Source organism: Anopheles darlingi, chromosome 3, assembly GCF_943734745.1.
Source record: "Anopheles darlingi chromosome 3, idAnoDarlMG_H_01, whole genome shotgun sequence".
Classification (NCBI taxonomy): Eukaryota; Metazoa; Arthropoda; class Insecta; order Diptera; family Culicidae; genus Anopheles; species Anopheles darlingi.
Window position 1 is genome coordinate 39,173,439 of NC_064875.1, and position 13,535 is coordinate 39,186,973.

The 13,535-nt window shown below is 48.6% G+C and overlaps 2 protein-coding genes across 7 annotated transcripts in view; both read right to left on the reverse strand.

Annotated features, from left to right (window-relative positions):
* Nucleotides 1–8,174, reverse strand: part of LOC125957181 (PDZ and LIM domain protein 3) — a 28,003-nt gene extending 19,829 nt beyond the window's left edge. For 2 of the 6 annotated variants that reach the window (XM_049689687.1, XM_049689682.1), the window contains exon 1: nt 1,075–1,877. In XM_049689687.1, the coding sequence (XP_049545644.1) occupies nt 1,075–1,191 (117 nt within the window). In that variant the 5' untranslated portion in view covers nt 1,192–1,877. Of the gene's footprint in view, nt 1–1,074; nt 2,024–7,785 lie in introns of those variants that run through there. The other 4 variants (XM_049689683.1, XM_049689684.1, XM_049689686.1 and 1 more) reach the window with 4 other exon arrangements.
* A 1,202-nt stretch (nt 8,175–9,376) lies between these two features.
* Nucleotides 9,377–11,999, reverse strand: LOC125957289 (activating signal cointegrator 1 complex subunit 2 homolog). Its single transcript, XM_049689891.1, has 3 exons — nt 11,521–11,999; nt 11,197–11,340; nt 9,377–10,129 (listed from the first exon to the last, which is right to left on the reverse strand). Exons 1-3 carry the CDS (start codon nt 11,803–11,805, stop codon nt 9,767–9,769), a joined length of 792 nt encoding a protein of 263 aa, XP_049545848.1. The 5' UTR covers nt 11,806–11,999; the 3' UTR covers nt 9,377–9,766.
* Between the last annotated feature and the right edge of the window lie 1,536 nt (nt 12,000–13,535).

Sequence of the window (13,535 nt, forward strand, 5' to 3'; positions counted from 1 at the left end):
CGTCGCTCGAGAGGAAGTGGAATTGAGATCAAAAGATTGTTGCACGACGCACGTTGAGGCGCGGCTTCGAGCGGAAGCAAAGCCATACGGAAGCGGAACAACCGTTGATCTAATTGACATGGTGTATATGTGATTTGAGAGTGAGCGAATCGTTCGGTTAATGCAACGTTGCTTTCTGTAAAGATGCCTGGCCACGATAGCAACATGATATAAGCTTGAAATAAAGTCGCTATCGTGGCCCCATATCGGTTAAGATGAAAGAAACTTTCGTTACAACCGATTTTAGCATATGTTCCGTTCACATCTACCAGATGCGTTGTTGGTATGTGTTTAAGAGTTGCAAAATAAGGTTGCTATGGTGGCCGTGCATCGTCGTGCAATAAATTTTGCGCAACTCGTCAAATGACAAGCAATGAAAGTTTCTTTACTGTGCAAGTTGCTATCATAACGATGCATCTTAAGACACTGTCAACCGCGTGCTGCATCTTCGTGATGTTATTGATGGCACGAATCGCGTGAAATGTTTTCGACTGCCTATTGCTGAAACGCCATCAAAACATTTCCACCGCAAAAGGGGAAACAAAGGACTGAATCTGTTTCGCTCGAAAAGTGATAAATTGAATTGACGGTGAAACCAACATTTTTTTCTCCGCTATTTACCCGATCGAGTGCCAAGTGCCGTTTCATAACAATATTGTGCTCGCCACCGGCAGCTTGCTGGTGTTTTAGTCCTTTTTCGTGTGCCGTGGCCATTACAGCGAGTGTGAGCGCGCGGTGCCATAAATCGGATCGGCGCAGCACTTTCAAGGATGATGCAACGTAACAAAAACAACAACAACAACGGTGACGCTGGCGGTGGCGACGAAGGTTCTTGTCCTTGTCGATAGCGAGACTGCTGATGACCGCCAGAATGGCTGGTTTTTCTCTTTCTTTTTTTTTGTTTTGTTTCCGCCTCGCCTGCTTGTTGTTGGCAACCAGTGTGGTGCGGTGGCGAATTCAATGCAAATGTAATTGCGCCGCCATTTTGGATTGCTGGGAGCTCGCAAGGATTTGCGAGTCGCTAAGTGTACCTACCCGGGTGATGATGAGGGGTGCATTCAGATCGGTTCCACCGACCAGTCTAATGCCCCACGCAACGTGTGGCGAAGGACGCCGAAGGGTCACGAGGAAATCGTGTGGTTTCGGACTCATTGTTGCTGCTGCTGCTCCTCTTCCTTTCCTTCTGCTGCGTCACAAAGCGATAGTAGCCGCGGTCGATTGTGTCACTTTCCACACGGAGGAAAAACAAAATGGTCAACAGAACGGGCGCGCGCGTGTGTGTGTGTTCACTATGCACGGCACGGTGTACAACAAGGGGACACTACAGTCGGTTTGGTTGGTCTGTAAAAATATCACCGGGAGAGTTTTGCGATTCCGCTTTGCACCGACGATACCGATGGCCCCCACTCCGGGGGTGTCCGGGGCTACGTGCGCTTATTATATCACACACCGACCGATCGAGGTCCTTGGCCTGGGTCTTTGGGACCTGGGGCCTGGGCAAACGGTCTTCTCTAGAGTCCGTACCGCCTAGGAAAGTACTATCCGTGCAATTCCAAACACACACTCTGGTCTCACTTTGGATCTTGCTACCACTGATCGCGAATCGTGAATGTTCTGTTCACCCCCGGGGGAAAACACTCTGGCCCGATAATGAAGGTTGATGGCCAATCCCTAATCCTCTAGAATGCACAACACGACTCGCGACGACGACGACGACGAGTGAGTTTTCCGTTCGATCTGCTCCGACTCTCCGGTCAGTCTGCGATTGCACTTTTGCTTGGTCCGCGCTCTGACTGTGTCCTCGAGTGAGTGATGTGCTGCTGCTGCGACTGCTGCTGCTACTGCTAGTGGTGGTGGTGTTGGTCAGTAGTAGAACGGGGTGAGGAAATGTAGCAACTGCTCACAAACCCTCCTCAGCAGCATCGCCGGTGGCTCGCGCGGAAAAATCAAATATTTATTTTAATCGCGACGACGATGCGATGGTCACTACTCGCGCTACTGCACACTCGCTTTCTCTCTCTCTCTCTCTCTTTCTCTCTCTTTCTCTCTCTCGCTCTCCCTCTTTAAGTCCGATGTACTAATTTTCCCGCAGCTGTGAGCTGGCATTTCTTGTGCGCTTAGTGTGCGCTTGATTCACTTGATCGTCCGATGCGCGGTCCGTGATCTGTTCCCTTTCGGCACTCGCTCGACTGAGCGACCGTTGCGCCGCCGTTTAACGGTGAGTATGCTGCTACTACAGTTGCGCTGTTGCATGTGTTTTCCTCGACCAAGGCACAGGTAGCTTGGTGTACTACCAACAAGTCCGTGTGTCACCGATTCATGCGCTCTGCTCACTGTTATTGTGTGAGTAGACGACTCATCTTGCCTGTGATCCGTCGAATGCTGCCACAAACTGTCTAGTAAACACTGCCGGTAGCCACTAGTGACCGAGCGAGTGTGTTTACGTTGCGTAAACCCAACACATGAATCACCGCGAGATGTTCTATGGTTTCGTGGTGTGTGCAGACGTTCAGTTGCTATAGCGAACAGTTTATTTGGGTTCCTTTCGATGTTGGGGCGATGATGCACTTTTCTTATTCCGCTCATACATATTGTGTTGTCGTTGAGATTGTTGTTTTGCATCGCGGGAATGATGCACCATGGTCAGCACGTTGGTACTTTGTATCGATTGTTGTTATAGCCGCGATGAGCAATGTTCAATGTATGCGAGAGGTGGGGCAATTATAGGAATCTTAATCATTTTCTGAACTACATTAGCATCGTTCGTAGGGGATCATTTCAGTCGTCCTGGGTCATAAACCATTTAGGGAAAGTGATAAACGTTTGCTTTTGAAAACAGAAACAGCTGAGACATTTGCCCATCGAATGGGTACCACCGAAAAACGTCGAGACGCTCATTTAGTCCGATTGCAGACGACATTTCATCCGATCTGAGCAAGGGGCCTTTACTGCGGGAGCTCGTTCTGCTGCACCACATGCACCACATGTGAACGAAACATTCCAAACCACAAACTCCCGGCCATGGACACCTGTTGCAGTGGGGGTGATGGTTTCTAAAAATATTTCGTCACTCGCTTAATCTGCGATCTGTCGCCCGATGGACTGACGGTGTCGGTCGGTTTTCCCTCTCGAATCCAAGGCCGATTAAGCTTAATCCCGTCTCGTCGAGAGAAGGAAGCATTCCGACGCCGGGATATCGCAATCAATGAAAGTCGATCCCTGAGAGTGTGGCGATGAGGAAATTCATAATTGTCGTCCTAAATGTGGGGCTCATAATTGCTTGCCGGTTCAGCCACAGGTCTATAGCATGGAGCTATCGGCTATGCAGCGTGAAGAACCATCGGCATCGTCAGCATCGGCAACAACAGAATGTTATGTGATGTGGTTTATGGCGTGGTGCCGACGGAGTTGTGGCAGATAGAAATATCACTCACACACAGATTGTAAATTCTAGATCATTTTCCTCGAATGGTATTGTAGCGTTGGAATAAAACGTGTAAAATGTCGAGAAAAACAATATGAAAGAGATACATGAATCGCAATGCATTTAGACGATGCAAAGAGACAGATAAATTGATAAATTGACTTTAGAAATTGATGGAGAATATTCTACTTTTCCAATGAAAAATACAAATACCCATTTCATCATAATGCTTTCTGTTACATTCGTTGAGTTATTCGTGAAACACTAATTCTCGTTATCGACGCAACCACCGGCAGCATTCGCTGAGACAGAAACCATTTTGTTTTGCTCCACCTACCATCAACCCACACAAGTACACAGCAAACTGCCACAGCAGCAGCAACAGCAGCAGCAGCAACAGCAGCAGCAGCAGCCATCTTTTGTACTACAACGCGACGCTATCGCGCGAACGATGGCGCTTCCCCTTGGCAACAACGTTTACGCAACGCTGGAAAATGAATTTTCCTTTCATACGCGCCGGTCCGCTTGCTGCCACCAGCACCGCATTGCAAGGACTCGTTTCGCGTGTTCTGGCTACATATAGGGCACACTCACACAACCATAGCGACCGGTTGGAACGCGTCGTCGTCCTGCGTGGGTTCGTTCCGCGTATCCTTTCTGGGTGGTGAAGGAGGGTGAATGTCGTGCGGCGTTGTAATGGCTGGATGGTGATGTTGTAGAAAGTTTTGCTGAGAATGTATGTAGAACTTATGTGCTCGGCCGTTACAGCGCATGGATGGTGTGAGACACTGTACACTCAATTTGAAGAATTTCAATCACGCTCCGCGAAGGAAAGTAGTTTGAGTTGATTGCATTCGCTCGTATAAGTTTTGTGATAATGTTAAATGTTAATATTAGGCTGATATATTGTTTGTAATTTTAAAGATTTCCTTCTCAATTAACGCAAATCAAATGGAGCACTAAAGAGCTGTATTTTTGCTTAAAAAGATTTCATTCAATCTATTTTTTGTCGCGCTTACCATGCATTGAGGCATTTTATTGCAACGAAATGTTGCTAATCATTTCTTTGAAAACAAAACTTCGTTCTGTGTGGCTTTTGTGCTCTTAAGTACCAATGTAATCTTCTTCAATTCGATAGAAATAAGAGCCAATGATGTAATCGGTTAGTAAAACATATGAAATAGAATAATTTGAACGAATGTAATAGTGATTCGTTAGGGTTATGAAGACTATTTTAGCTCTAGATGTATTTTTTTCTTATCAAATTTATTTTTCCAGAAATATTAAAGCAAAAAACAAACGAAGCTCCAAACTATTTTTAAGTTACTTTAAATACTTCTGATGTCTTGTACTCAATTCAAACGTATCAAAATCAATTACTGAATCTGAATGAACTATCTGGGAAGATAGAATGGAAAAAGCTGCTCAATAAACCAATAACTTAATTAATAATAATAAGTAATAAGTTGATTTAAGCCGAAGTGTATCGCTTGAGTAGTTATTGTATCGTTTTGATAATCAAAAGCAAATCATATCATGGTCTTAAATTGCCTTGGATGAGATCATCATCGTTTTCAATTATAATCATCCCATCCATGGTTGCATCCGATTGCATCAATTATTGAATCGCTTCATCGTATATCTTGCAAGGTCTACCGATCTCCGTTCCCCAGAAATCCGGAGCACTGCCTCAAGGAAGAACCTGTAACTGTGCTTCCGCGCTTTCCGTTTGTCCGTTCAAGGATCAACACTCATGAGCCCTTGCAACACCTCGCCAACGGCCTTCATCACTTGGCAGCGAAACCTTCCGATTCGGTGTTCCGTGGCACTTCATGCCTGTTGGCATTGAAAATCCTCTACAAAATCAAACTCTACATTACTCAGCCTCATCGGTTTTGCAGTCGTCCCGCATTTTGAGTCGAGCCGCTCAGTGATTGAAGACCATTCGCTCTGGCGAACGTGTTCGTTGCATCCATAGGTCTGGTCACAGGATTGATGCAATATGCCAGGGCAGCCGCCAGGTTCACCATCGATAGGGTGAACGTTTGAAGACGTTTGGTTGCGTCTGGTTGTCCGGAAGAAAAACAATTCTCGGCCAGACGGGCGAGCAGGAGAGAATGAGTCTGTTTCGTGTGCGGTTTTCCTAAATATAGGTCAGTTCAAGTGGGTATCGATGTAGCCAACACACGGACACGTCCATCGGAGACGTCTGGTAATTGGTGGTGGCTGTGAACAGATGACCGGATGAGTTGCTGCTCGAGGGACTCGAATGTTTCGCATTTAAATGAGGTTTACGATCGATTTGAATGATTGAAAGACATTTTATGTGCATTGATGTGGCCGTTTTCCCACTGTTTCGGCAAAGGGTTAACAAATATTATGACTTTGATGTATAAATGAACAGCACCGTTGGGATTGAGGCGTTGATTTCCGAACGCGAATTAGCGACATTCAATTTGCTTTTAAAAATCACTTATTTGATCGAAAGTTTTAAACAACCTACAGTGGGAAAAATGCTTATGGGCCATTCTCAAGAAACCGGCGCCCCAAAATCCTGGGTCCTGGAATTCCGGTTTCGGACAGTACAGCATTTGGGCTAGGTCAATCCGGCTGACCTAGGCTCGGGACTGACGAAAGGCCTCTCGGTTTTGGGAAGATTTTTGGGACACTTTCGTCAAGAAAATCTACAAGAAATCTATGCCTTTACCTGAGTCTCTGTGCTAGAGGAAACCGATTGTCTTCCTTCAAGCGGCAGGTCTTTCCAAAGCGTGGATTCGTGGGAATGGATGACTCCAAGATACAGGTTTTACTTTAGTTTTTTGGTTGAAAACCAGTTCAATACCGAACCAGTTCGCTTTGGTTTGGGAGTGTTTCGTAGGAAAAATGCATTCCGAAGAACCTTTGACTGCTGCATCGATTCAAGAAGCTACGAGCGATGGTGACCATGCATCGAGAGAAATGTTTGTGGCACGCGTCTGCATTATCCTTGGTGAGAAGCGAGGGGACGTAATGAAAAGGGAGGGTTGTCTTTTCATGACCCTTCCGGCAATCTCCTTTTTTTATCCTTTCCAAAAGGATCCGTAACGCATATCTGTGAACATGTAACGCTTATCTCATATTCGTAACGCATATAACGTATTTCACATTATCTACATCTAGGCGCTTCAACACAACAACATTTAGGCGCATTTTTTGCAAGATGCAGGTTCAGTATTTCTCGATAGCTTTTCTCTTTGTATGAACAGTTAAAAACCATCGTTTATAAAGAGTTGCTCATATGAAGGGTTGAAAATATGAACGCTTCTATACACTAAAATATCTTACGAAATAGAAGATATTCAGTTAACAACTGCTAGCGGCCGACGGTTCCCCGGCAAGGAATAGCTATGGACGGATTCAACAATCAACGAGTAATGCATTTATTGGAACTTAATTCATCAATACCAAGATGCGGCTATTTGCTATGCCGCAAATTGTAACGAATTCCAAATTCGCATAAAGACGAGACTCCGGCGGCATCCAAAACCCCCATTACAAGCTTGCAACTTTCGATCACCGGGATGTGTTTAAATCATTTCAAAACTATTCCCCCACAAACATCAACCGCATCGCCATTTCGATCTATCGACTATTCGAATCGAAATCGCACCGACCAGATCGTTTTTCTCCGATCCACCCACCAACCAGGAACATATGGTTTGACCGGAAAACTCCCAGTGAGTAACGAAGAATGTTTCGTACGGATCGACCGGCTCCGTGACTGACGTGCTGCTGACGAGCGTAAAAGTTACGTAAATCGTTCGATTATGTAAAACGGGTTAACGACTAAAATTCACCGACAACGTCAACGCCATGCCCGCGCGAGTGATAACTATGCTGGTGACATGCGAGCATGATTTACGGACGATGATGATTGAAGCGTCTGTTTACAGGTGTTCCCCATGTGCAACCACGGCGGCACCTGCGAATCGGACAACAATGTGCCACCGCCGCCACCGCAGCCGAGAAGCGAGCCCGATCTTAAAAATAGCTGACACATTAAAAGTGACCAACCGGTGGACAGTGTGTTCACTTTTTTGACAATAATTCAAGGGTAGCACAATGGGGCCCATTACCACCCGGCGTAATGCTCGTCGTCGTCGTCGTCGTCCGTGTGCATGATGATTTTCGATTTATTTTAAGACAATCGTTGATCCAATGTTTGAGGATCTCGCTTTGCAGCTCCCTTCCTGACAACAACATGCGAGTCATTTCGGTAACCAGGTTCACACCGCAAGGGGACGCTAGCCGGATCGATGACATGATCCCTACATCATACTCACCTTTTCGCTGAAGTGAACACGGCGCTTAGCGTACGGCAGCTCAAAGGTTTTCATCTGAGGTACCCTCCAGAATGGGGGTCGTTCGTAGTTCTGCCGGTCGCAATCCATCCCGCCAGCTGCGTTGTATCCACGTGACGCCTACTGTGAACGAATTCACGCCCTCGGCGGCTAGCAACGCACTAACTAGACCGTGGTGGTGTTCTGTCCTGTCAAACTTGACCTTGTACTGACGATCGAAGGAAGATGCTTCCGGATTCACAACACACGGACACACACACGCACACGTACAGGTGTTCTGCACCGTGTCACACCTTCTTCCCGTTCGATTCCTTCCTCTTGATGTCGATCTTCTGTCTCTAACGCCAGATGCCGTCGTTCACCATCGAGCGTTCCTGTTGGACTGCTTGGATCCACGACGATCAGCACCGCAGCGCGTTTCCACCGAGCTATTCTGGCAGGGTACGTGCGGAACGTTGAGGAACTGTGACAACCGCAGCAGCAGCCGCATGATTGTTCTTTCGACGCCCACGACACCGACGGATTTGATGGGAGGAAGGAAGAAAGCAACGGATCACGGCGGTGGTAGCGACTGGCCGCGGTCAGCAGTTCTCAATGGGCGGGAAAGCGTGTGGTTCTGCGCAGGTCCGGCTCACCGGCATGGGTTGTTGCGCAAACAGCGTGCAACACGCCGCTCGGTGATGCGTCAGCCACATACGTTAACGTTGTAAACGATATCGTCTGAACCAAACCCTGAACCCGTATCGCGGTCCGATTGGAACGCGCTTGCCCCGGTCAGTAAATAAAGTCCATTTATTTGTACACGGTTTTCCCGTCAAGTTTCCGCCGTTTGGCGGCTTTCGTGGTTTGGTGGTTTTTCCGGGAGTGCACACGGGATTTACGAGCGTCACCGAGCACGTTGGAATGGATAAAGTGAGGTTTTCGATGCGCTCATTTCGCGAACATGGTTTAGACAAGAAAATCAGGGAATGTTGATTGTTAAATTTGGGTTTAGGCATAAAAATGCCACTTTTGAAAACGCGGGAACATTTTCATTTGTTTCTTATTTACGGGAAACCTAAAGCTAAAAGATGTCGGAAATACCAGCAAAGTTAAGAATCAATTGAAATTTTTGAGGTAAGATTCATTTTGGACGAATTATGGTCTTGACCATCGTGGGTTTTCCTTTCCCTTACAGCCCCAAATACATTAAATTTCGTTTGAAACTGTCGCACTGTCAATTTGTCGAACATTTTTTTTCACAGTATCATAGCAACATATTGTGGTCCGATACTCAAATTATTATTCAAAAGATAACAACAACAACGGTAACAAAATGAGGACAATAATGTAAGGGTAGCACAAGAATAGCACAACTACCAAAAAATTCACATTTAGGTCCTTGGTGCTTTAATGCCTAATTTGAAGCAATAAATTCAACAATTTTGGTTTCTACTGTCTGTGCATAGTTCGGCAGAAAAATCCGTGAAGTTTGTTGTACTCCTACTTTCGGAAAACGCGGAATACAGAATGCTTCAAAGTTGAAAGAAGAATACAAGACAGAATCGTTTTAGGTGATACAGTATTCGTGTATTTTCATTTAAATATCATGACTTTACGATAGGAAGCCATCTAGGTGACGACTGCGATGTGCTTACGTCCGGGGATCCCCAAAAGGCCGGTAGTTGTGTTGAGATATTTGGGGATAGGATGATACGGTGGCCACCTCATGTGCTCTAGTTTGTGACCACGAGGACACATACCGACATGAGTAAGAGGAGCCGGCTCTTTTCGCTCCTCTACCTCGCTCTTTAGTGGGTTTTTGACACCCACCACACCCACACACAGGACACTTGGAATTGTAGCTAACAGATTCAGGCGACGGATCAACGCAGCAGCAGAGCAGCGAGGTAGTACTCTGCCGCCCTACGAGACACACCTGTTTCTAGTTTCCCTCTTGCTCTTTCTCTCTCGCTCCGGCTTTTTACTGGTACTGAGAGTAGTCCTGGGGTCTTGGTCTTGGCTGCTGCTGCTGCTGGGGCTGCTGCTGAAGACGGTAGCCACCGTTCTGCTGGGGCTGACTAGGTTGCGCGAAGCGCTCGTGCTGGCTCGACTGGGGGGCCGGCGTCGGGATCTTGACTACGATGTCGGTCGGCTGACGGCTGACCTCGGCCTTAAAACCCTCCTTCGGATCGGCCGTGTAGGTAACGGTACGGATGAACCCATCGGAGTCGACGACCGAGTAGCTGCCCTTGATCACGTTTCCGTCGCGCGTCTCCTTGCGATTCTGGTAGTTGGTGAACTCATCATCCTTCACGTCGAATCCGAACTGGTACGAAGGATTGGGCTATTTGTAGGAAAGAAGAAGAAACAGAGACGACGGAAAAACATTTCATTAGAACCCATTAGGCCTTAGTAATCATCGTTCGTCGTTGAAACAATCAACTTCCCGCAAGGGAAACCGCACAAAGAAGTGAATGGCCTCATGCTTTTCACGTGTGCACAGTGTTGGTTATGTCATAAGCGACCGACGATCGAGTAAAAGTGGCGGAATCGAGTCGGAGATCGAGGGCACACTTTCACACGCCGGCGAACGGACGACCTCTGTGACCGAGCAACCGATCACGGGGGATACCGTGATGCAGTTCAGACCACCAAAGGGGGCACTTATGCAACAGACTTGCACTGTGTCACTGGCCGGAGTCTTTTTGTGTTTGTGTCGAGTGTGACCTCCGAGTTCCGCACGGAATGATGAATATCGCGGGGGAAAACGATTGCATTCAGGTTATGTCATGGCGGGTAAGCGAGAGTGAATCGATTACCCTCGTTTTCTATGCATGGGGATCGAGATGGAAAGTCTAAAAATTCAATCGAATCCATTCAAAGACCACCTGAGCTGATGCTCTGAATAGCGAACTGAGGGGATCGATGATCTAATGGCGAATGAAGCTGACGGGTAATGGCCCGTTGCACTTCGCTGCGATGCGGCGTAAGTGGTCTGATCCGGCGAACGAGAGAAACGCCGGAAATGGGGGAACGTTGGAAGCAATGGAAACGTGCCAAACCACTTTCCATCTGTCCATCTCGCCCCATCTGTTGTAGGTCTGGGTCTGGGTCTTGGTGGTCGCGTAAAATCCGGAAAGACCTGCCACATGGCTGGTTGGACGAGGAGATGGAGATGCAACCTAATTAGATGGTTGCAAACCAAAACGGGTTGGCCGCGGACCGAGCAAGCAGCCCTCGTTTTGAAGTTCAACGTCCATCGACGCGGGATGCGGAAATGCAATCGTGAACCATGCAGGGCGAGAAGGCGGGGGACGGGTCGAGCCCCCGAGTCGATGACCGTATTAATTGACTTTCGCTGGACGATCGCCGCGCGCGACACCACACCACATCGCAAAGTCGCAAACTTACGTCATAGTCCTCGGCGTCTTCCTCGAGCGGTTGCTTCTGGCCACCCTGCAGGTACTGTGGTCGTGGCTTGGACACTTTCAGCTGTGGCTGGGGCTGAGGCTGGTGCTGGGGCTGCTGGTACTGCTGCTCCTGCACGTACTGGATCTAGTGGTAAAGTGGAGCGAAGGTGTGTAAGTTGTTAGAGAAAGTGAGGTCGTTTTCCGTTCGATCGCAAGTCGGATCATTAAGTCACGTTCGCCATGTGACATGGCAGTGAGTGACAATAATGACAATACAAAGAAAGGAAGCAGGAAGCAGATAGTTAAATGACGGTCTCTGTGGTACCTGCTGTGGCTGCTGGTACTGTGGCTGGTACTGGCGAGCCTGTGGCTGTGGCTGCTGGTACTGAGGGCGGATCTGTTGGGCTTGCTGGGGCAGATACTGAGGGATGTGCTGTTGTTCCTGTGCACCCGGTTCATGGATCGGGGTCGCATCGGCCCGTCCCTGAGCACCGGCGGCCTGAGCGATCTGCTGGTAGTACTGCCGCAGGTACGCCGGATCAACGGCCTGCTGTGGGAACGCGGACACAAATCCAACGCAAAGTATCGACGCTACGACGAAGGCACGCATTTTCGGGCTGCTTGGATCCTCGGTTCTGTTTGACAGTTCAATCTCACGCACCAGGACACACTTTGTGCACTACAAGAAACACTACACACACACACACACACGCGCACACACGTACGCCCGTTACACACCAACAACAGGACTTCTCGGATCACACTCGAGATCTGGCACCTTTCGACGATCTACGACGACGGCACTGGACAGTTTGCTGCTGAGCTGAAGCGAGTGGTACGGTTTTATATCTGCCACCGACAACCGACTGCTGCCACCGCTGCCATTGTGGACCCCACCGAGACCGAGTTGCCGACGAGGAGGCGGTTCAGCGCACAGCAAAGAGAGCGAGAGAGAGAGAGAGGGGGGGGGGGGAGACTCGCGGACGAGATCGAGCCGAACCGAAGAAGTCAATATACCGGGAACTCCCGGAGTGGGGTTTGGTTGTCGGCATCGGCGTCATCGGCACCAGCCCAGGCCCTTCACAAACGATCAGTCAGTCTCGGAGTCCCGCGACCGGGATTGATGTACCTTAGGCGGAGAGGCGTACCCATGCAGTACCACAGTGTTCAACGGGCTCCATGGTCCACGAGGTCACGACTTCCAGAAGCAAACGTATCCAGCGAGGATCGATCGATAGTGTCCTACTCTCAAGCGAGCTACCAGAACGATCACAATGGTATTCTACTCCGCCAATCGCTGATCAATCGGCCACTGGTCGGGTGTGGTCTATGTCTATGTAGTACTCGGGCCCATAGTTTATCAGATCAGCAGCAGCAGCACTGAAGGTCGCGGAAAGGTGGTGCGATCTAGAGAATGGCATACGCCCCGATAGCCTCTGCTCGTCATTCGCACTGAATCGCGTTCACTTCGCCGTTCGTTCTGCTTCTAATTCGCGGTGGCAACCGGACTTAGTCAGAGCCTAAGTTTGCCACTCGGGAAGGCGTTGATTGCCGTAAGGAGAGTCTGGCCTTTCGAATTTTAGAGTCTGGGCGGTTTAGTGATAGGTCGTCCGATGCCCAACGACAACGACGACGACGATGGCGACGACGGAGCCATTCCAGCGATAAGCACGGTTCGCCAGAAGTTCACTTCGCGTCAATCGCTTTAGGCTGGCTGTGTCCAGCTGGCGGGTCTATATGGCATTCAGACGCACGTGGGAGCGCCCCATGTCTAGTAGTGGTGTGCGTGTGTGTGTTTTTTTTTTGCGAGAGAGAAAGGTGCTCCAGATGGCTCCACGGCTTCGGTAAGTGCGTGTGACAGACCACACCAGCCTCTCACCCCCGGTACCACCCGCTAGAACTGGTTTGATTGCATAAAAGAACGGTCTTTGCGCGTGGTGGTCGCGGTATGTGTGTGTGTTTTGGCGACGCATAGGATTAGTCGCGCTGGACATAACCTCATAAATCGATCATCTTGGAGACGCTTGGCGTAGCAACGGTCGTGTTCTAGAGGGTTGCTATGATTCACGGTAAGCCTCTCGATGCTCTGCTCTGCACAGTTTTCGATCTGTCTGCTGCATTGACATCCAAGAGTCCATGTCCAAGAGATCTAGATAGAGGCTTGAAGGCGACCAAATTATAGGTCGCCGCAGATGAAAACGAGTCACGCACAGAAGCGAAAAAGACGCCGGTTTAAAATGAAAAGGGTGGAAGGAGAGGCAGTGCTACGTAATCAACAAGTCATTCTGGTCCCACACAGGACAGGACTGTCGGATCGAACAGCTGGAGCTTTCGATTCAA